The 23593-nt window shown below is 44.1% G+C and overlaps 1 protein-coding gene across 4 annotated transcripts in view; it reads right to left on the minus strand.

The window, feature by feature from the left end:
• Positions 1-23593, minus strand: part of EEPD1 (endonuclease/exonuclease/phosphatase family domain containing 1) — a 204985-nt gene that overhangs the window by 32209 nt on the left and 149183 nt on the right. For all 4 annotated transcript variants that reach the window (XM_086692630.1, XM_086692619.1, XM_086692624.1 and 1 more), the window contains one exon: positions 10419-10470. In XM_086692630.1, the coding sequence (XP_086548756.1) occupies positions 10419-10470 (52 nt within the window). The remainder of the gene's footprint in view (positions 1-10418; positions 10471-23593) is intronic.

Consider the following 23593-nt stretch of genomic DNA (forward strand, 5'->3'; position numbering starts at 1 on the left):
GAAACAAATAAAAAAACTCCCAAATACATGAGACAAAACCTGACAGAACTGAAGGAAGGAACAATAGTTGGGAACTTCAATACTCCACTTTCAGTAATGGTTAGAACAATTAAACATAAGATCAACAGAAAATAAAAGACTTAGGCAATAATATCAACCAAACAGACCTATAAACATTTACAGAACACTCAGCCAAACAACCCAAGATACACATTCTTCTCAAGTGTACATAGAACATTCTCCAGAAGAGACCACATTCTAGGCCATAAAACAAGCTTTGATGCATTTGAAAGAACTGAAGTCAGGCTCAGTCAGTTAAGTGGCCAACTCTTGATTTCAACTTAGGTCATGATCTCAGGGTACATGGGTTGAAGCCCTGCATTAAGAGTCTCTCTCTCTCTCCCTCTCTCTCCCTCCCCCACTTGTGCTCATGCCCTCTGTCTCAAAATAAATAAACATCTAAAAAAAGGAAAGAAAAAACAAAAGGACTGACGTCAAGTAAAGCATGTTCTCTGACTGAAGTGGAATGGAATAAAATTAGAAGTCAACAGCAGAAAGAATTTTGGGAAATCCACAAATAAATGGAAATTAAACAACACACTTGTAAATTACCGTGGAAAGAAAGAAGAAATCACAAGGGAAACTACAAACTCTGAGATTAATAAAAATAAAGATGCAACATACCCAAACTTATGGGTGTAATCTAAAACAGCACTTAGAAGAAAAATTTATAGCTGTAGATGTTTATATCAGTAAGGAAGAAAGGTCTGAAATCAATAACTTAAGCTTCTACTTGCAGACACGGGCTGGTGGCGGGGGCGGGGGGAAGAAAATCAAACCCAAAGCAAGGAGAAGGAAAGAAATAAGAAAGATCAGAGCAGAAATGAATGAAATAGAAGATAAAACACAATGGAGCAAATTAAAAACTCAAAAGTTCTTTGAAAAGCACAACAAAAAAAATGAGAAACCTTTAGGTAGACTGACGAAGGGGGAAAAAAAAGAGAGAGAGAAGACTCGTGATTTCCTGCCTGAACTCTAGCTGCTCACACAGACTGGGCAATGCAATCAGGGGGAAAAGCTAAACAGATGTGGATCTTGCCCAGCGCTGGTTTCTTGTTTCCAGGGTTGACTGCTCTCCAGTTTCTGCCTGCTTTTGGTAGCTCTTAGTGCTTTCAAATAGTTGTTTGCATTTTACCCAGAGTTTATAATTGTTATTTGAGGGAAGTTTATACTGATATAAGCTGCGCTGCCATTTCCAGAACTGGAGACTCCAGATACCCTCTTGAAGAGGAAAGAGGGCATCTCAAGCAAAGAGTTAGCACAGGAAAAATATTAACATGGACACGCTATGTTTAAATCATGGGCTGGATAAGTGCACAAGACCAGCCCATCATTTATAAGCCACTAGAAGAGGCCAGCAAAAGGCTCTCTACTTAATAATACAATTCTTAGCAAAACACAGAGAGTGGTGATTTTTCAAGGCCCTCTTCACTTTGAAGCCTGAATGAAATCATCTTTCTGCTTTTGTTATAGGCCTCGTGTTGGCCTCTGCCTGAGCTTGAGATCCAAACAGACATGCTAAGATTTCTCCTCTTTTCCTCTATAAATATATAATCAATTAGGAGACTAAGAAATAATGAACTTAGAGTATGAAGCCAAAGTAACGGAACCACCAGAAGAACAGCCCCAGGGACAACCGTGGGCAGAAGGCAATAGTGGGTTCAGACGCACCTAGATAAGACAAGCTTCTGATACAATCTCTTTCCTTTTCCCACTCCCAAATTCCTAGTGTTGTATCTAAATGGCTTCAAAATGCTATGAAATGTTTGTTAACATAAAATCATTACACATTCATTATAAAAACAGAACTGTTGTACAGAAATTACTAAAAATGGGTAAGTGCCTATAAAATTCTTAAGTTCTATATCAAACCAGTTCATAGTTTTTTTTTAAGAAAAGCAAAAAAAAAAAAAAGAAGAAGAAGAAGAAGAAGGCTTACATAAAAATGCTTTGGCTTAGAAGCCGGCCAGGGTAAGCTATGATTTGTTAGATGAACTGGGCCAAAGGCCAGGTTCCTAAGGGTGCAGGAGAGATGAGGAAGTGTGAAGGCTGACCGTGGAGGGGGGAGAGTTTACATTCAAGAAAACTACCAGCACACGAAAGAAGAGAAATAGGACAGTAGCAAAGAGGAAAGTAGGACAAGTAGGGACACATTTCAGGTTTGGGGACCTGCTACCACAGATTGTTTAACCCCTCCCTTCCCACTGAGCACTGAACTGCCGTTCATTATTCGTAATTAGAAAGCATGACAGAACACGCTTGCTATTTTCTGTTTTTATGGATCATTTCTTTAAGAAACGCTTCCACGAACGGGATCACTGGCACAGGGCAGGGGCATCTCAAAGGCTGACAAAATACACTGCCCAAGAGCTTATGGAAGGACAGTGCCTCATCACCACCCCTCCCCAGCAATGAATGCCGACACTGGTTTTATCGGCACTTTCAACATCTTACAGCATTGCCTAAAATACTTTGCTAATGTACTAAATGTGAAAGAATCTCTTGTTTAATTTGCATATCTTTGATAGCTAATAAAGCTAAAGGGGATGTAAGAATCTTATTTGGGACTCTACATTTTGCTCACTCCATACAAAAGCTTTTCATAAAGACAGAAAGGTAGTGGGAGCCCCGAAACGTACACGGTATCTTGTGATTCTAAAAAAAAAAAGAGAAAATACATCTCTCTCTTTTTTTTAAATGAACTGTGAAGTCTGGCCCATAATTCACCAAGATGCTCCATTTTCTGGCAGCGAAGGTGCCTGGGGGGACCCCAGCCAACAGCCCTTTGCAGAACGGGGGTGGGGCCCAAGTGTGCAGTTGTTGAAGCAGAGCCGGTGAGGGGGTGGTTGGGGCAGCCCGGCAGTGGGCCTGAGCCAGACTCCACGCAGCGAACAGGGGCAGCCTGTGCTTCACTCACAGAGGCCTCCGTTTCTGCTTCCCGGCCCCTCAAGGAAGGTAAAAAGCTGCCTGCTGGAAGGGATTTGGCCAGAAACATGACTACCGTGAGTTTAATCATGCTTAGACACTGATATGGCTCAACCCACTTAAAAAAAACAAACAAACAAAAAAACAACTAACAGATACATGAATACAGACCATTCAAGATGGCATTCAGATTAAGCTCAGACTACATGAAGGACCAGGCAGGGGAGAAAAAATAAACCCAGAGAGCTGAAGAATCTCATTCTGATATTTTTAAATGAAGACAGAGTGCTATTTTTTAAAAGGTATTTTTAGGTAGACTTTACGTGAAGATTCTCGAAGCTATTCATGTTGACGCTGAACCTAAATGAAGGGGGTGTCTGCTGCATGTTCTTTACTGCCTCCTTGGCAGGTCCTTGGACCCCCGTGGCCCTCACACAGCTGTGAGTTCCTCCACTCTTGGATGCTCCCCTCCTACTGTCCACATCCGGAGCCCTGAACCTCTAGCTGCCTCCTCCTTCAACCCCAGCCCACATTCTGTTTCCCCTGCTGGACCAAAGGGTCCTCGGGGGAGACAAACATTATATGCTTGTGTCTGTTTTGCTACAAGTCATGCTGTTCAAAGACCTGAGTCTCAGCTCTCCCTCGTCTGGCCAGGGCCTGAGCCTGTGGGTCTGCTCCCACTCCTGCGATATGCAGAGATAGAAGCTTCCACAAAGTCCGCTAAAGCTAATGTCCAGATTAAAGGAGATCACGGGAGATAGGCAGTGGCTGGAAGGGAGCTCTGGAATGGAGTCCCATCCACTGGGGTCCACTCTTGGTTCTACAACACAACTGCTATGGGCCCTGGGCCAGGAGGACATTTCAGCTCCTTTGGTCTCCATGTCCTATCCGCAAAATGGCAGGGTAAGATTCCATGGTTTGAACAGTCTCTCTCAGCCCTGGCATTCTGAGATGTTATATATGTCATTCGAATGCATTTACGAGTGCATTCGAAAGAAATGCAAAGAGAACTCTACCCTCTTTGGTATGCAGTGCAACTTAGGCACAATGTTAAGTACTCAATTGTTGCACAAACTAAATTAAGTGGAAGTCCAAATCACAGTAAAAAAAAAAAACCCTCCAAATGCATGGAATGGCAGAGCTAGAACTTATGTATGTACCTGTGTGTGTGTTCAGAAAACACCAGCACCGGTTATAGATCTAAGCATTTAGCATCCTTAGGTCACAGACACACATTGATGTGACTGTTATTTACGTCCTTTTTCTTTCTGAGAATTCCCGGGAAGCTACTAACTTCCAATTCCAATGTCGCCCACCCCTAGGGTTCAGCTGCAAAAGTCCCTGACCACCACGTGCAAATATCAAGTTCAAGTTTTCTGCATTCAGGCTTGCTAGTGAAATGTATGCGCTTCATCTCGCATGTAAGGTACCAAAAGAGGTCCAGGGGATCATCCACAGCACCTGTAAGAAAACTAGACTCAGAGTCAGGCTGCAAAGCTGAAATTCTATGAAAAATATCCAGCAGCAGGCATTTTGTCCTGGTCAATCTGGCAAATAGGGAGAGGGCAGGGGTGGGAATTCCTTTTTTTAACATCCTCTAATGCCATCAGCTCAATCTCAAGTCGAGCTTCTCCAAAAAGGAGGAGAAAGAGGTATCAGTGATGATGATGATGATCACGACGACGACACCAGGGATGACATCAGTAGCAGGGACAGCATTAGCTACCATTGCTCTGATGCTTACTCCCTACAAAATCTCTTTTAACTCATATACTGTCTTGTTTAATTCTCATAAAAAAATCTCAGTGAGGTAGGTATTACTGTGATCTCCACTCACGTTAAAAAAGAAACCAAGTCTGATCAATAACTTGCCCAAGAGATCTCCTAGCTGGTAAATGTCAGAGCTGGATTCAACCCCAGTCTATGGACCCTCGGAACCAGGGTTCCAGGAGACACAGCACGGACTTGGTCAGCTTGTGATTAATGGCTGAGTCATGGCCTGTAGAGGCTGGGATGGGGATAACACAGGCAATGGTCATGAGCTGGGTGGCCTGAGCCTCACACAGGCAGCTTTTCAGGCAGACTTGGATCCTGGGTTGGGTCGGCCGGTGCTCTGCCCTCTGGCCCGTCCAGTAAGAGGGTGACTCCAGCTAGAGCAAACGGCCAAGCTATTGTTTGCAACTTTGCAGGAAGCTATTTGAAAGGGTCATTGAAAAATGATCTTACTAAATCAAGCTGTACCAATATTTTTATTTCCTTTCATGCAATGCCACATTGAAAGGCATTAGATGGGCCTGTTTATGGAGTCTGGGAAACAAATCTGTGTGCCTTAAGTTCAGAAAAACAAAAGCATCTCACACTTAAAGCAAAGAGAACACAGAGAACGGGATGGTGTGCATCCTTCTCAGATGCTCTTGGCACCCGATAGATGCTTGATGACAAAGCCCATCTAAATCCAAAACATTTATCAGAGAAATGTCACATGTCCTGACATTTATGCAAATTAAATAATCTTCCCATGGTTCCAAGGTTTTTTAAGACAAAAAATTGGTAGAGAAACTTAGCTTATTAATTGTATGGCTTATAGATTTTTTTTAAGTTTGTTTTTAAGTTTTAAATTTATTTATTTAATTTTGAGAGAGACAGAGACAGTGTGAGCAGGGGAGGGGCAGAGAGAGAGGGAGAGAGATCCCAAGCAGGCTCTGCACTGTCAGCACAGAGCCTGATACAGGGTTTGAACACATGAAATTGTGAGATCATGGCCTGAGCTGAAACCAAGAGTCAGGCGCTTAACCAAGTGAGTCACCCAAGTGCCACAATAGCTTATTTTCTACATAAATGACAAATGACTGTCACTTGTCCAGGAAATGGCTTAATGTAGTATCTTTAGAGAAGAGAAATTGAGAGACCTTATCCTACCTGGGGTCCCCAACCTCCACCCCAATCTACTGCACTTAAGACAAATAATATTAGAAGAAGCAAAAACTAGAAGCCTACTGATCTGTGTGCAAGGGTCACTGGGCATGAACTCACCATCACTTCTCCCCAGAAAGTGCGTTTTAATGGTGAGTAGGGCACATGAAACACAGAGGCCCCGAAACCCACTAGGAAGTAGAGAAAATACTAGAAAACAGGCTATGAGAAAAAGAATTTCCCCTCTTCACAATGGGATCAGGGATCAACTAAGAAAATAAAACCCAAGAGTTTTAGGGTGGGAAGGAACCAGAGAGATCAGTTTTATGTAAAGAAAGGGGATCCAAAGAAGGTCCTCTGCCAGGTCCAACAGCCAAACAGGGGCGAGGCTGGGAGGGGACCTCAGCTCTCCCATAAGAGAGCCTCCCCTGAACTGGCCCTGTGTGCTGCAGAAGCCAGGAAAGCCTTGGCACTTTTACGACAGACAGGCTTTCTACTTGAAACCAGGGGAAGTAGAAGCCAGACAAATTTGAAGCTAAAATACAAAGACCATAATGCACTATTAGGGAGAAAAAGCACTAGAAATCTTACTGGCTAGGACACTCCAAAACACTGCTGCTTCTCTTCTGCCTTTTATATTATGTTTTACATAATATGATTATTTGACTGGTCATATTGAACCTGCAAGTACCTGTGAGGGAAATGACCCCTCAATAGCTTATATCTTACAAGAGAAAGGCATTCAGGTAACGGGTTCCCATTCTTGGGTCTGTGCCTGGAAGTGACTAGTTCCACCATGGCAGGATCTCAGGAGTCCAGTAATCGCAAACCCCAAAAGCAGATTGCCATTGGAAGCCCAGCGGTGAAGATAGTCGAAGAGGTTTGAGGTTTGTAGGATGTGTCTCACTGAGGCCTTTCTGGCGCTACCTATTAAATTAAATAATACAGGGCGCCTGGGTGGCTCAGTCGGTTAAGCATCTGACTTCAGCTCAGGTCATGATCCCACAATTCGTGGGCTCGAGCCCCACGTCGGGCTCTGTGCTGACAGCTCAGAGCCTGGAGCCTGCTTCCAATTCTGTGTCCCCTTCTCTCTCTACTCCTCCCCCGCTCAGTCTCTCTCTCTCTCTCTCTCTCTCTCAAAAAATAAACACTTAAAAAAATAAAAATAAATAAATTAAGACTATTTTCTAAATGAAAGGAAGAAGCAGGAAAACTAAAGATAAAAACTGGGTTCTTACCAATAGAATGATGTTTAATTCTCTTTTGGTGTAAAAGGAAAAAACAGAGCTTAATTGGCCACAGAAGCAAAAGTCTGACACCTCAGAAGTTCTCTATTAAGATGGACTAGTCAATAGCAGAGATGGTGACAATGAATGATTCTCAGGACAACTTCTTGGACTTCAGTGCCCACAACTCAATGGGTCTTGTTCGAATGCAGACTGATTCTGGGGGCGCCTGCGTGGCTCAGTGAAGTGTCTGACTCTTGATTTCAGCTCGGATCATGGTACCACAGTTGTGAGATCTAGCCCCATGTCGGGCTCCACACTGATAGCACAGAAACTGCTTGGGATTCTCTCTCTTCTCTCTCTGACCCTCCCCCCTGTTCACGCGCTCTCTCTCTCTCTCAAAAGAAATAAACACTAAAAAAAAAGAATGCAGACTGATTCCAGTATCTGGGTAGAGACTGAGATTCTGCCTTTCTAATAAGCTTCAGACGCTGCTGATCTACAGATCACACTTGCAGTAGCAAAGCTCTCCCGCTTACTAAGAACTCTTCTTGGTGGTTCTTTAACTTATCCAGGTGGATGAGAATCCATATGTCACAAGGCTCCTTGGGAACGTATCTGATTCCAGCATATGAACTGGGCCAATCTTGCTGCAGAAGATGGTACCATGGCAGGTAATATACCATGTGTCACTCAAAGTGCCACTGACTACCAAGCTCGTGTCAACTGGCTGTTTCTGGACTTTCCTCAAAATGTTTCCTACTTGGGGGCACCTGGGTGGCTCAGTCAGTTAAGTGTCCCACTTTGGCTCAGATCACGATCTCATAGTTTGTGGGCTCGAGCCCCGCGTCGGGCTCTGTGCTGACAGCTCAGAGCCCAGAGCCTGCTTCAGATTCTGTCTCCTTCTCTCTGCCCTCCTCGGCTGGCACTCTGGCTCTCTCTCTCTCAAAAATAAATAAACTTACAATGTTTCTTTCCTACTTGTCTGGCACATAGAAAGCTCAACAGAGGCCCATAGTATAAATGAATGAATGAACGAATGAACAAAGGAAAGATGGAAGAAGAAGGACACGAAGTGAACTTGGCTCCCACCCTGCCTCTGTGCATATTTGGACCATCTTGTAAATCTTTCTACTTGTCATGTATGGAGATAGGGGAACTATTCAAAACCATCATCAGCCTTGGTGAGAAACGGGAAGAAGGAGGAGATGGGGAAATAATGCGTGTAGCCAGTAACTTATGGGGATCATTGAGCCCCGGGCACAGAGTTAAGTCCTTCACATTGACGTAACTTCATCTTCTCAAAACCTCTGTGAACTGGGGATTATAAAGATTTCCACATTATAGACTGAGAAACTGAAGCACAAGAGGGTTACTAACCCAAGACACCCCAGTGAGGAAGGAGGAGGCAGGCTCTGGGCCCAGGCTGCTTGAGCTGCACATTATACACCCCTCTTCACAGCAGCCTCAACACTTAACCCTCAGGGCAGCACTGCTACCCCCCACAGCAAGCCCTGACCCCCTTCTCTGCTATATTCCACAAGCAGTTAGCACCCCAAATTGGCTTGCCTGTGCGGCTTCTCCAAACTGAATATTAACACAGCATTAAAGACCTAATCGTTGCCTGTGTTTTTATTATACTGATACACCTTAGCACACGGACTCCACATGTTTATGAGCTTTGTCGGATGGTTTCTGCAGTTTCCCTAATTGAAGACCAAAACAAACAAACAAACAAACAAAAAACTGTAGAGAATACTGAGAAGAAAAACTGTTTTTGGAGAGCGCACTTTTACAAGGTTTCAAGAACATACAAAGAATCTTCATATACTCCTTCACCCGGAAGGGCCACCCACCTGCACTCTGCCCCATTTGCTTTATCATTTATACTTGCTCTTTCCCCCTCTGGCTCACATATGCACACATAGATCTCCACTATTTTGTTCTGAATCATTGGAGAATAAGTTATAAACAGCACACCCCTTGATTCCGAAATACCCCAGTGTATAATTCCTAAGAATAAGTCCATTCTCTTACACGTACTAGTCATCAACTCCGGGAAAAGTTCACGTTGATCTAATACTTTAATCTAATCTACAATCCACATCCAACATTGTCATTTGGCCCAAGGATGCCTTTTCGAGCTGGACCTCATACGTTTTAATGGCTGGATGTCTATTAAGAATTAATACAAGTAATTAAGAATTAATATGAGTCGAGTGCTTTGGCATTTAGAAAGCCCTTCCACGACACCAACTCATTTGGTTCTCGTGGTGCCTCTCTGAGGTCAGGCAGGCAGCATTATCCCTGTGATGAAAATGAGGCTGAAGGAATGTTACATTCAGAGCCAGAGCTCAGCATCCCCTCCCCTCACATCACTGCTTGGTGCTTAAACACTTTGTTTTCATGCCAACCAGCAGACTGACCGCCAATCCAAACATTTAAAATTCTATAAATACAATAATATTGCTTCACTGTTTATATCTCTAACCACTTTCTTTTATGTTAACATTATAGATTCTAATTACTGCCCATAGCTACATACTGAGGAAGAGTCTGAGGTGCCCCAGGAGAGCAGCTTGGTATGAGCTGGGAGGCCCATGGGCTGGCCCTTGGCCTTGCCCAATCTGTTTTCCAGAGCCTGCACCACCATGTGCATAGAACTTGAACTCATAACTGGCAAAGGATCCCCAGATGTGTGCTTGGCTTGATCACAGAAAGCTGAGACACTGGATATCTCTTCCAGAACACAGTGAAACCTAAGTTTCAGGTGGGGAGGGAATTTGCTAATCTTCACAAACAGCCTAGAAAGATCAAACTCGTGAACTTGCCTGCCGAACAGAAGCACTGATTTCGGAAATGGAACCAAGAGGTTCAAATCTTTACTTTGCCACTTAGCTAATTTTCCTTGGGCAAGTTACCTAACTTCGCTGGGCCTCCATTCTACCGTCCGTAAGCCCAGATGGCAACAGCCACAAGCAGAAATGATGTGCGGCGGCCAGCATGGAGTCTGGCCCATTGCACGGTGTTAAGAGGAACAGAAAGCCTGCATGGCGAGTCCCTGCTGTCACACAGCCCCGAAGGAGCCTTGCAAGGCTGAGTTTGTAACAGGATGTGAGCAATGTGGGGAGTTTTGGTGAAAATTCTGTATGGTTCTCTGACTGTTAAGAACACAAACTAACAGAGCCACTCTGCAGTAAGTGCTGTCCCTGGCGACAGGAAGCTGAATTTCTCCTGCGTGTGGCACTCCGCTCTAAGTTAGTGAACGTGGGGTAGAAAGAACAAAGTATTTACCTTTTCCAGGGCCTCTCTGTCAAGTAGTTCCTGCACAGCTAGAAGCTTGATGCTGTAAGAAAAAATGGAAACCACACTTGAGAACAAATCATTTCACGTCACCAAGCATTAGCCAAGTCCCGAGAACAAAAGTTTGACGTGTCAGCCTGCATTTCTGCTTAGTCCCATCCAAAATCAACCTCTGCTTTGAATTGAAATAACCAATTCAGAACTATTAAAAATATTTCTAAATTGTACAGCTGATTTCATCATATGATCCAGAAATTTCACTTCTGGGCACATACCCAAAAGAGTTGAAAATAGGAACTGGAACAGATACTTGCACACCCATGTTCATAGAGGCATTAGTCACAACAGCCAAAAGGTAGAAACAACTGAAATGTCCATCAATGGATGCATGGATAAACAAATATGGTGTATACATGCAATAGGATTATTTCTTTTTAATGTTTATTCTATTTTTAAGAGCAAATGTGAGCAGGGGAGGGGCAGAAAGATCCGAAGTAGGCTCTGAGCTGACAGCAGTGAACCTGATGTGGGGCTCAAACTCATGAACTTTGAGATCATGACCTAAGCCGGAGTCAGACACTCAACTGACTGAGTCACCCAGGTGACCCTGCATGCAATGGAATTATTATTCAGCCTTAAAAAGAAGGAAATTCTGGCCCATGCTATAACATAGAGGAACCTTGAAGACATTATGCTGAATGAAAAGCCAGACACAGAAGGACAAGTATTGTTATGATTCCACTTATATCAGATACCTAGAGTAGTCAAATTCAAAGAGACAGAAAGTAGAATGGTGGTTACCAGGGATGGGGGAGGAGGGAAAGGGGAGCTGTTGTTTGGTGGGTACAGGGTTTCAGTCGGGGATGACCAAAAAGTTCTGAAGATCGATGGCGGTGATGGCTGCACGTTGATATAGATGTACTGAGATGCATGCCTATACATGGTTAAATTAATAAATTTTACGTTATGTACATTTCACCAAAAAAATTCTAAAAATCATGATAGCGGCTTCATGTAAGGAATATGAACAAATTCAGAGGAATATAAAGAAGAAAGCAGTTGCCCATGTTTGGAATTAGTCTTCCCTCGATGTCCTTTTGATGATAACAAGCCAACAGCTAAATTCGCTGCTTATAAACATGGACGGCTCAGCTGCTCATCTGTTTACCACACAGTGATCAAGCCCTACAATATGTGGGTGGCCGAGGGTACCCAGGACTGGGACATGGTCCCAGCCCAGGAGGAGCTCACAGCCTCTTGGAGGCCACAGTCAGACCACAGTCAGAATACAATGTGCAGGGTACCAAGTAGACAGGCCAAGATGCAGAGAGAAGCCTGGCCCTGGCAGAGAACAAGGAAGGCTTCCTGGAGGAGGGTCTGGCTAGCCTTGACCTGGGAGAAAGGCGACCCACAGAGGGACAGCAGAGGCAAAGGCACCAAGCCTAGAGTAGGGGTGTGGAGTGTACACAACCCGCCCGTTTCCAGTTTAGGGGCCAGAGCTGTAGCCAGTAACTCAGATGAGAGAATTCAGAAGTGGATGCAGGATTTACAGGGAAGATATCTTTCCCTCATGGCATGCTGCTTTTGACATGTCTGTGGACACATGGAAGGACTCATCAGTACATGGACTCATCAGTACATGGAAGGAAGCATGAGAGCTCACTGAGATTGTTCAGGGAGTGGGCCAGCTTCCGATGGTACATGACGCTCCCTCCCCACTGAGCTCATCTGTTTATGGCCACTGGCCACTGTGTTCTCTACCTCCAGCCAACCTGCACGGGTTCTCCAGAGTAGAAATGTCCCCACTGCCCACCTATACCAGGAGCCTCCCTCCAAGGGGGTCATGCTCATGTTAAGATTCACCTTAATTTACAGAATTCTTTTTTTTTTTTATTTTTTTTTAACATGTATTCATTTTTGAGAGACAGAGAAATAGAGAGTGCAAGTGGGGGATGGGGCAGAGAGCGAGGGAGACACAGAACCTGAAGCAGGCTCCAGGCTCTGAGCTGTCAGCACAGAGGCCCAATGCGGGGCTCAAACCCAGGAGCTGTGAGATCATGACCTGAGCTGAAGTCGGATGCTTAACTGACTGAGCCACCCAGGCGCCCCCAGAATTCTTTACAGTATCTCCATATGACTAAGCAAGCACATCCAACCAAATGCAATGGTTTACATAAAAGCAACTCCAAGAAGCACAATAAAAGTTTTAAAGCTTATAAGACACTGTGACCACTGCTAACAATTTAGCAAATATAGGAGCTCAGAGGACTCTGGGCATTCCCTCTGCTCCAACCACACTGACTCTCCTTCATCTCTTGGACATTAGTTTTGTTGTTTGTCGGGCTTGGGTCTTGCGCAAGATCTTTCCAACACTGACGCTGGTATATTGTGTCATTCTGGGCCAGATGTGAAGGCCACGTCCTCTAAGCAGCATTCTCTGGACACCGAGGTCAAGCAGTGTCCCTGATGATCACATTTTATTTTCTTCAGTGCACTTGCTGATCTCTTAAAGCATTTATTTCTTGGGGTGCTCTTGCTTGTCTCTTTCCAAGCAGCATGGAAGCTCCTGGCACCTGGGGGCTCGAGGGTTTTCTCACTACTACATTTGCAATGTCTATCACTGGCACGTGGAAAGCACTCAAGGAACATTCACTGACCGACTAGCAGGGCCCAGTCGATATTACAGCTGACCCATTCCAGCTTGGATCTACTGGCCAGGCCTTAGTTTCTCCCTCTGAAACAGAATGCCTCCAACAAGAATACTGTGTGTGTTTTCCCTTGGTGACAGGCACAACATTCCTGTGCAAATGCCTGCCATTAATGGGACGTGCCTGGTGGCCGGTCAAAGTCACTGGCTACTCCTCGGCACATTCTGATTCCCAACACATGAATCTAAATTCCAGGCCACCAATTTGGATGGCGACTTACATGCTGGGTTAGGGATTTCCAGTTGCAGCTCAAGTTTCAGAAGCTTAAATTGCTTCTGAAATAAGCACTGGAAAATATTTCTACCAGAGGAAATTTTTCAGTGGTCTCTTGTTCCTGCCCTTATCCCTGGCTATGAAGTCTGACTCCAGATCAGATATCAGACATCCACCGAGTAGAGGAAAGGTTTAAACACTGTTAAGATCTTCAGCTCTCTTTTCCTCTCTGCTTGCAAAGATACTGCCCTCAAGCAACTGTAGAACATGAGCTGAAAATCAACAGTTTCAGGCTCTACAGGAAAATGAAATTAAAACAGGGGCGCCTGGGTGGCTCAGTCAGTTGAGGGTCCAACTCTTGATTTCAGCTCAGGTCATAATCCCAGGGTCATGGGATCAAGTCCTGCATTGGGCTCTGCAATGAGTGTGGAGCCTGCTTAAGATTCTCTCTCTCTCCCTCTGCCCACCCCCACCCCCGCCACTCTCGCTCAAAAAAAAAAAAAAAAAAAAAAATCAATGGATTCTCATTTAAGTCAAAGCCTGAAGGATTCCTGTTCTCATTGCCTTCCTTTGCTCTTGAATGGGGGTGGCAAATATGCGGCATGCCTATCGCCCCTCCCCGACCCTCTCCACCTCTTTCCATAAACTCTGCCCCATTTAACTTAGACACAGGTTCAGGATCCTTCTCAACACTCCAGTGAGGCACAACCAATCTACTCAGGTTGGCACATGAGATTACACTGATTTAACATCTACTCTAAAACTAATACCAAAGGGTATTAACATATGGACGGGTCAGAAAAAAACAGGGGCATCCCCACACTACTAAAACGCAGCACCGTGAGATGAGATTGCTTTACGGGCAGGGGGAGAAAAGATGGAGAGAAGGTGAAAGGACACTCAAATCCATACGGCTTGAGTTTCAAAATGGAAAGAACACATGCTAGTAAGTGAATGCTACAGCGGCTTGTAACATGGGATTTCTTCAGGGAGCTGTGGGGCTTTTTTCCTCCTTAGAGCTGTAGTCTTTAAGAGTATATGAGATGCTTCCTGTTATATAACTATTCCTAATGTTTTTTCTTACTTTATTGGAAACTCTCCAAATTTGGGGTATTTATTTCAGTATTTATGGTATCAGATTCTTCTAACACATCAGATAGTCCCTGGGATGAAATGTCATTCATACCAAGGAGCCACAAACCCTTTTACCAAATCCTCCAACTGGCATTTCTTAGCCTCATCTCTCAGTCTTTTTTTTTTTTTTTAATTTTTCTTAATGTTTATTTATTTGGAAGGGGCAGAGACAGGGAGACACAGAATCCGAAGCAGGCTCCAAGCTCCGAGCTGTCAGCACAGAGCCTGACACTGGGCTCTAACCCACGAATCCCAAGATCATGACCTGAGCTGAAGTCAGATGCTTAACCGACTGAGCCACCCAGGTGCCCCTGTCAGTTTGTTTTATTCCTCCCTCCCTCTCTCCCTTCTTCCTCCTCTCCCTCCTTCTGTCCTTTTGCTACTTCCATGAATGTATATTGAATACCTCCTATATTTCAGAAACTGCCAGGCACCACGGTGACAAAGATGAACACATACTGTCTCTGCCCTCAAAGAGGCTAGGATTCTGCTTGGGCATGTGCTGGGGAGATGTGTCCCTGAGACTCTCCTGCTTCTGTGGACCGGCAGAGCTGGACTAAAGAGGACATATCTGTTGGGCTGCCTGGGGCTTGGCCAGCATCCTCTGAAAACAGCAGGGCTCCCATCAGATGGAATGACATACAATTTCTTTTTCTGCACTCCATTGAGAACAGAGGTAAATAACAAATGCAGCTGGCAATGGCGATTTACTTAGAAAAATGACAACTTTATGGACAAGTTCTGAAGTCTAAATAGACGACACTTAGACCTAGAATGCATGCAATTAATGTTTGTTTAACTAAGCTACGAGGAGTAAGGTAATTGAGGGCAAGGTCTTATTCAGCTGGATAGAGCCTGGTACAGTGAGGTCTATCAAGGAACTAGAGGTGGCAATGGGGAAAGTGCCAGGTGACACCAAAAGCAGGGAAGAAAAGCAGTAAAGTTGAAGAGACAGAAGCTGGAGGGCACCTCTGCAGTCTCGGGTGGCTTAGGACTGCAGAATGAACCTTGATGGCCCCGAAAAGGCAGATAAGAGGCAGATAAGATAAAAGACAGATAGCTCTATGGGTGCTATAAAAACACTTAAAGGACAGCTCCCAACTATGCAGAAACTCATGCAGCCAGAACAGATTATAGCCTGAAGGGGCATCAGAATCAAGAATTCACTCCAGCTCCCTTTCTCTGAGGATTTTGGCACGGAGTTTCCACTGCATTTGTGAAGTGACACATGATAGTGCACGAGACACAGCAGCATTCGATAAATGCATAAAGGATGGATATATAATATGGTGGAGCCATCCACCCACCACATGGATAAAATATTTAAGGGTTATGTATTATGCACCAGGCACTATTGGGCGCTGGGGATTCCGTGATGAGCAAGCACAGCATCTGCCTTCAAACTCCTGAGTGTAATGGAGGAACCAGGTATGTACATCAGCCACGAGACGAGCACTCTCAAGGATGCCATAAGGCCCTTTGGAAATTACACAAAGCTGGCAGGTCCCTGGGAAGTGACTTCTAGACCAACGCCTACAGGCTTGCAAGGCTGAGAGGTCGAGTGGGAGGAAAAGCATGAGCCAAGGAACCGGGGGACAGAGTGAACATGGCCCACCGCCACCCCAAGACTGAACACAGACCAGGGAACACAGGGGCAGGGGAGGGTGGGATAGATGCTGAAAGATGATTCTGCAGAAACAAGTGAGGCCAGGCCTGCTTAGAGGGTTTGTTAAGCCACATTAAGGAGTTTCGACCACACCTTTCTTTTTTTTTTTTTTTTTTTTTAGTTTGAGAGAGAGAGAGAGAGACAGAGCGCAAGCAGAGGAGGGGCAGAGGGAGAGACAGAATTCCAAGCAGGCTCCATGCTCAGTGCAGAGCCCGACTTGGGCCTCAATCCCACCACTGTGAGATCACCACCTGAGCCAATATCAAGAGTCAATTGCTTAACTGACTGAGCCAACCAGGTGCCCCCGGACTGCACCTTGAGGGCAAGGAGTAGCTAGGGATGAGCTAGGGCAGTGGTGTTGTAGAGGGCCCAAGACACTCAAGATGCCCAATAAAGGTATAAAAATGGCTCTGGTGTGGATGACTTGGGGTCGGGTCAGGTCAGGGTGGGGACAAGAGTGGAGGCAGTGAGACCTGAGCTCTGCACCTGGCATACCAGCCCAAATTGTCTCTGGGACAGGGAGCCAGACAAGTGAAGGAGGGGTTTCCGCTTGCGTCTTCAGCATCTGAATCTCCGTGACAGCAGAAAGGACACTGCAGGCAGTCTTCCAGCAAGGGACAGGGGTCCCAAGAGCAGAATCGGGAGAGGAGGTGGAATCGCAGCCAGTGGCCACAGGTAATGACGACTCACTATCCACATGTCCCCCCACAGGACATGGGAGCCACTTAGGAACAGAAACTATGTCAACCCAGTTGTCTGAATGCTTCTCCTTTTTCTTTGAAGGAAGGCTCCACACTAACTTCCCCTGAACAAAGTAAGGGAGAGCTCTCTCTTGGTCATCAAATTTTAGAAGAGGCCATGGATGTTAGATGCAAACTTGTTTTCCCTGATGCTTTATTTTCTTCCACCATTAGCTCAGGGCTGGGCAAACACAGCAGACATCCGCCTCTGGATATTAGTGAGAACAGGCCGCAGGGAGAAGGCAGGCTCTCAGGGAAGGCACTGCTTTTCTCAGATATGTCCTCTTCAGCATCTCCTCCCGTCGCCGCCAAGCACCTGCCCGCCATCTCATCCTTCCTTTCCAAAGCCAGGCGCTGAACTAGAAACATCAGCACCAGATCAATCTATGTGGTATTTAGCTTGGGTAGCTGTTCTTGGCAGGTCTGAAAAAAGTGGTCTGCCAAACGGTGGGCAGGAAACTTCTCTGATGACAGTCTCATGGTTTCTGTGCTATTTAGGTTTTCAACTGCTTGAATCAATTACAGTAATTTCTATTTCTTACAAATTTCTTAGAATATTGACCAAACCATTCAGATTTTCAGATTTTGAGCACAGAATGGTACCAACCATCACTCTTAACTTAAAAACAACCTCTGCTTCTGTGCTTATGTCCTCTTCCTGGTTCTTTAATGCATGTAAATATTTTTTCTCATTTAAAAAATTAGATTTGTGAGAAATCAGTCTACTTTGTTGGTCTTCTGGAAAAAATACCTCCAGGATTCATCAATCCTACTTTTTTTTTCCTAATTAAGTAGATCAACATTTACCTTCATTAATTCCTTTCTCCAAATGTCTACTGTTTTCTTTTGTTTATTTACCTTCTTGAGTGGGGTATTCATATTTATATTTCTTACATAAAAGCCAAGAATTTTTCTCTATGTAAATATGCATCTTTGTTTCAAATTTCATTATGTACCTTCCTTGTTACCTTCCACCAAATCTACAGTTGCAATTTGGGTCTCTTATTGGAGCCCACGGTTCTTTGGATTGTATTTTTCTATCTCTAAGTAATTGGGATTCAAATTTTATCATTTTGTATTTTCTATAATTCTACTGCACTGAAGTTAAAGGAAGCACCCTGTACATTTTCTGTTTTTTAAAATCTCTTGATAATTTTTGCAGGGTCTATTTTATGATCCTTTTCTACTTCCTAGGTTTGAGTAGTTCTAGAACTTTTTTTTTTTTTTTTTTGATCTCCCAGTGTGTACCTTTAAGTTTTCATATTAGTGTGGGGGATTAGGGAAGGGCTCTGCAGTCAGTCTCCCTGGTGTACAAGCTTAAGGAACTTTAAGAATAGTAAGTGGGAGGCAGGGAAGGGACCTGGCATCCACCCCTGTGACCTTGACCAGAGATGACACAGGAGAAGTATTTAGCACACTGCTTAGCTCAGGGTAAACTACCATCAGTGGTGGATATTGGTACTGATATTGTTCAGAGCCTTTCTTTAGCTATTAATACTCCTCTAAAGATCAGAATAAAGAAAGAAACAGCTTTTTTGTGCTACCAACCCATTTCCAGACAAGCGCAACAAACCTTTATCTCCTGCTCTCCTTTTGATGTCATTTAACAATAGGCTACAGTTTACTTCTCAGGCAAGGTCACTTTGTCATTGTTCCATTCTATAGCTCTTCTTAAGGACAATTTCTGACACTCATATTTGCTTGATAACCAGACTTAAAATAATAATTTAAATTGCTCTCTACGTCTACTGATTCCTGGGCTTGTGCTACCTCTTCCTGAGCAGTATTTTGTTTTATCTCCCGAACTTCTACAACATATCTTTTTTTTTTTTTTTTAATTTTTTTTTTCTACGTTTATTTATTTTTGGGACAGAGAGAGACAGAGCATGAACAGGGGAGGGGCAGAGAGAGAGGGAGACACAGAATCGGAAACAGGCTCCAGGCTCTGAGCCATCAGCCCAGAGCCTGACGCAGGGCTCGAACTCCCGGACCGCGAGATCGTGACCTGGCTGAAGTCGGACGCTTAACCGACTGCGCCACCCAGGTGCCCCTACAACATATCTTTAAAGCAAATTTTAAAGTAGGAGCCCCTGGGTGGCTCAGTCAATTGAGCGTTTGGCTCTTGATTTAGGCTCAGGTCATGATCCCAGGGTTGTGGGATCAAGCCCACGTTGGGCTCTGCACTGAGCATGCAGCCTGCTTTGGACGCGCGCGCTCTCTCTCTCTCTCTCCCTCTGCCCCTCTCTCCCACTCATGCTCTTCTCTTTCTAAAATAAAAAATAAATTTAAAAAAATAATAAAGGAACATGTTTATATGTTTTCCAAGCCCCTGCATGTCCGAGAATGTCTTTCTGATCAGTTTCATACACAAAAGACAACTCAGCTGAGTGTGAAATTGTTAGGTTACAACATAACTACCCAAACTGCATAGATGGTTTGCAAACTTACTTGATAATCAGAAGAACTTTTAATGTGTCCTATTTACAGAACCCACCTGGGGAGGAGTGATAGAGGGGCTGGGAAAATACCTGAATTCAAAACAAGACAAAACAAAACTCTCAGCGTTCTAATCTTCCAACAGCTTCCATAGACATAGATTCTCTATTACAAAGAACAAGCCTAAAGTCAACCTGATTTTTGTTACCCTTTTCCCTGTTTGGATTCTTGTTAACTTCCCCATCCCCCTTCATCCTTGTTATTCCCTGTGTTTCCCAGGCTATGCCCAGATGGGGGCCTCTTTTTCATGATAATGTTCAGAATGTGGTGAGCCAGCGCCTAATTCTCACACCCAGTCTCTATGTAGCTCTGGGAGGTAGCTGATGCCAGATCACTGATCTCTGTAATCACCAACACCAACAATCTAAATATGGGCTATCGGTTTGGTTTTCCACATCTATAACCTTGTCTCTTCTTTTTCTTTTTCTTTCTTGTATTTTCCAGAATGATTTCTCAAAGTTTCCCCCCCCCATAACTCACATCACTGATTTGATTTCCCATAGCACTTGTATTAGTTTTCTGGGGCTGCTCTAACAAATTGTCACAAAGTTAGTGACTTAACACCACACACATTTCTTCTCTCACCGTTCTGGAGGCCAGAAATCTCAAATCAGTATTACTAAACAGAAATCAAGGGGTCAGAGCAGCCCCAATCCCTTTGGAGGCTCTAGAGGGGCATGTATTCTTTGCCTCTTCCAGCTTCCGATGGTCGCCAGCGTCCATGATGTGTCTCCATTTCCATGACCACAATGCCTTCTCTTCTATCAAATGTCCCCCTGCTTGTCTCTTAAGGACATTTGTGACTGCACTTAGGACAATTCAGTGTAATCTCCCCATCTTTCAAGATCCTTAACTTAATCACATCTGGAAAGTCCTTTTTTGCCCCATAAGGTAATAACATTTACAGGTTCCAGGAATTAGGATATGGATATCTTTTGGGGGTCATTATGCAGCCTACCACACATTAATACTCTTTATACTCCTGTTGTTGGATTTTGTTTCCTCAAAACCCTTTCCTTATTTACTCCATCACTTTTTAAAACTTTATTTCTGTTGCCCTTTCCCATCAACACATACTTCCCTTATGTTTTTCTGCCCCTGTTCGAGAGAGGCCATGTCTTTTCGGAGTATGCTAAGGATGCCACACATTTCCCCAAAACTGTATTTTGTGGCCTGCTATAGATGATTTTCTGGGTCTTCCGAAGCTGCTGTCTTTATTCTGTTCTGCCGGACTTCTCCACAAAGTCCTTTTTTGTCTTATTCATCCATAAATAAGGAGAAGTTTGTCCTGACCGGTGATTGATTTTCAACAGACATTATGAGCAGACTGACAATGGTTCTGTTTTCTGCCCCTCTGTGTAAAGGATGAATCTCCTCTTCAGACCTGCTATGGAAGGGGACTGGCTGAGGGCATAGCTCCCAGCCAGCTCAGAACCTTCACTCTAGTGAGGTTCACCTCCTCTTCTGAGACTCTCAATCAATCCAAGATCGGAAGCATCCTGTCTGCCAGCATGTGCAGCTGTCAGGGCACCTTGCCTGTAGCACTTTGCTTTTGGGGAGTAGATTTACTAGAATGCACTGAATTCATGCCAGTTTCCCCCTATTTCCCATCTGGTCATAGTCTGATGTTTTCTTTCTCTACTTGGCAATGGGGGAAAAAAAACCCAAAGAGATGGCTCTACAAGGGCCCACATACGAGGCCAGTAACTGAGGATGGCAAAGAAAGGCTAACCAGTTGGAATTTGCTTTGAGTGCATGAGTCAGAAACTAACAATGAAAAAGGTATAAATTACTTTCTCACTTTTTTTCAGGCAGGGGTGGGGGGGAGGTGAGGAGGGGTCTCCTCTTGGTGACCCTTTTTGTCATAAGCAACGTCCCAGAAAGGCTCCCTGAGACCAGCACTGTCTGCCTCATCACTGTCATTGGTTGAGGCCTCCAAGATTCTGCCATTTGTCAGTCCTTTTCAGTTTTTGCTGGCCTGCGAGTTTTTGTTATTTTTCTGTGTCATAATGGCTATCTCAGCCAAACCTTCCAGAGATGGGTCTCTGAAGGGCAGGATAATGTCTAGTCTCTTGTTTTTAGCAATTGGCTTGCTCAGTAAATGGAAAGACTGGCTCTTCCTCAAACTGCAGGGTTCTTCATGCCCCACGTGGGGAAAAATATTCAAAAGACACCCATCTCCCTCAGTCAGATCTGGCTCTTCAGGGCTCCCAGAGCTTCAGGCTTCAGGGCTTCTGAGAACCTGGCAGGGTGCCCACAGGGTAGAATCAGGATAGTACCTTCCAGAAATCTCTTCAAGCACAAACCAGTGGGATGGCCAGAAGTGAGGACGCCTGATTTTAACTGAAAACAGCTGAAGATGATCAGACCCAAGACTGGACAAGCTAACAGTGGAAGTGAGGTTGGCCCCCAACTGGAGACTGGGAATCACTTTTCCACACCTGTGCTTTTTTCTCAGCAGCAAACTGCCTACTTAATGCCACTTTTTAAAAGGTTGAAACATTTAACCTAATCTAAGGTCTGAAGCCCCACAGGAGAGCACATTAGAAAGTTAATAGCATGGTTTCACGGCATGAGAAAAAGCTACAGTAGACTGGGCAATTTTATTCATGGGGAATTTGGAAGAAAAGACACAGGAACAGACTGAAATGTTGACAGAATCAATGAACAGGAGAAAGGGATGTCGTTAATGGAATGTCTTCCAGACGTCAGGTATGGCACTAAGCCTTTACCACGTTATTTTCCTTAGACCTCAGAGTTTCCTTAGACCTCAAAGCTATGGTAGCCATAGCTGTGACAAACTGCAGACTCCAAAGCTAAAGAGTATTCAGGGATTGACTTGGCTTGTAATGCTACAATATTATTTTTTTTTTACTCCTGGCTTTGGGATGTTTTACCCTCAACTGAAGACTCAGGGATTTCAACTCCTATTTTATAACTTCAGAGAGATTCGGTCGGTGTCTTGTGAAAAATCCACACGAGGGCAGGGAATTGCACCCAGGTCTGTATGATTTAAAAGTGTTCTCCACTTTTTATTCATTCGACAAATGTTTACTGAGCACCTACTGTGTGCCAGGCACGTTTCTGGGCAGCAGAGATAGAGCAATGAACAAAACAAAATCTTTACTCTCATGATGCTTCCATCTACTGAGGGGTAAGGAGTGGTGGTCTGCTGGCATATGTTTAGCCCCCGGCCCTAGGGGAGTGGGGCCTAGGGAGCCACAGCATTTGCCAATTTCCATGGTGTAAATACTACCATCAGAGCCCATTTCAGGCCACCAACTTGACATGACTAAACACAGAGACGGGAAGGGCACACCATCTCACACCAGCTCCGGCACATCATTGGTGAGGAGGGATCTGCAACAAATCAGTATTTCTATTATATTTATGATAGATTGAATATGTAATAAATTACGTAATTATGTAATGTGCCTAGTGGTGATGAGTTTATAAAAATTAAAGGGGGGGTAAAGGAGTAGCAAGTGGCCAGTGTGCTGTGAGGAAATCAGGAACACTTATCCCATGAGATGACCTGGATCAGACACTGGATTTTTTTCTCATCTGTAAAATCGGGATAATGATTCTAACTAGTTAATGGGGTCATCACAAGGATTCAATGAAATGGCAGCGATTGTAAAATGTTGCCTTCTAGTATATAATAGGTACTCGATAAATGAAAACTATTAATATTGATCTGAACTGAGATGGAGATGACCTAGTACACAATTCTCATCTTCCTTAGAACTAATACGAATCTAAAGCTTTCATTTCATTCCTAAAAACCAAACTGGTATTTTAGCCACTTAAACAAGTTCTAAATGATTGAGCAACAACCTGGAAATGTTCCCATAAAGATGGAGTTGCTAAATTCGGATTTAATAATGCGAGGCCCTTTAACACTGTCATTGCAGTTTCCCTATTGTTATTATTGAACAATTTGATTAAATTCTTTAATAGCACTATAATTCCAGATCAATCCAGGCCACTCTCCCTCAAAGAAGTACAAAGGACGCCATAACTCTTCTTGAGCTGAATAGACCACATAGTTTTTTTCTCCTTCATCCTCTAAACCGAAAACAAAAAGATACACAGATAATAAGTAAAACATATACTATAGAATTGGCTCTTAAACTTGCTCAAAGCCCTAACAGTCACACAGGATGCAAGTCTCTTGACAAAAGGGTAAAGACTAGAACCCACCCGTCC

The sequence above is a fragment of the Puma concolor genome, chromosome A2 (assembly GCF_028749965.1).
Source record: "Puma concolor isolate L17-30 chromosome A2, mPumCon1.1.hap2, whole genome shotgun sequence".
In the NCBI taxonomy this organism is placed as follows: Eukaryota; Metazoa; Chordata; class Mammalia; order Carnivora; family Felidae; genus Puma; species Puma concolor.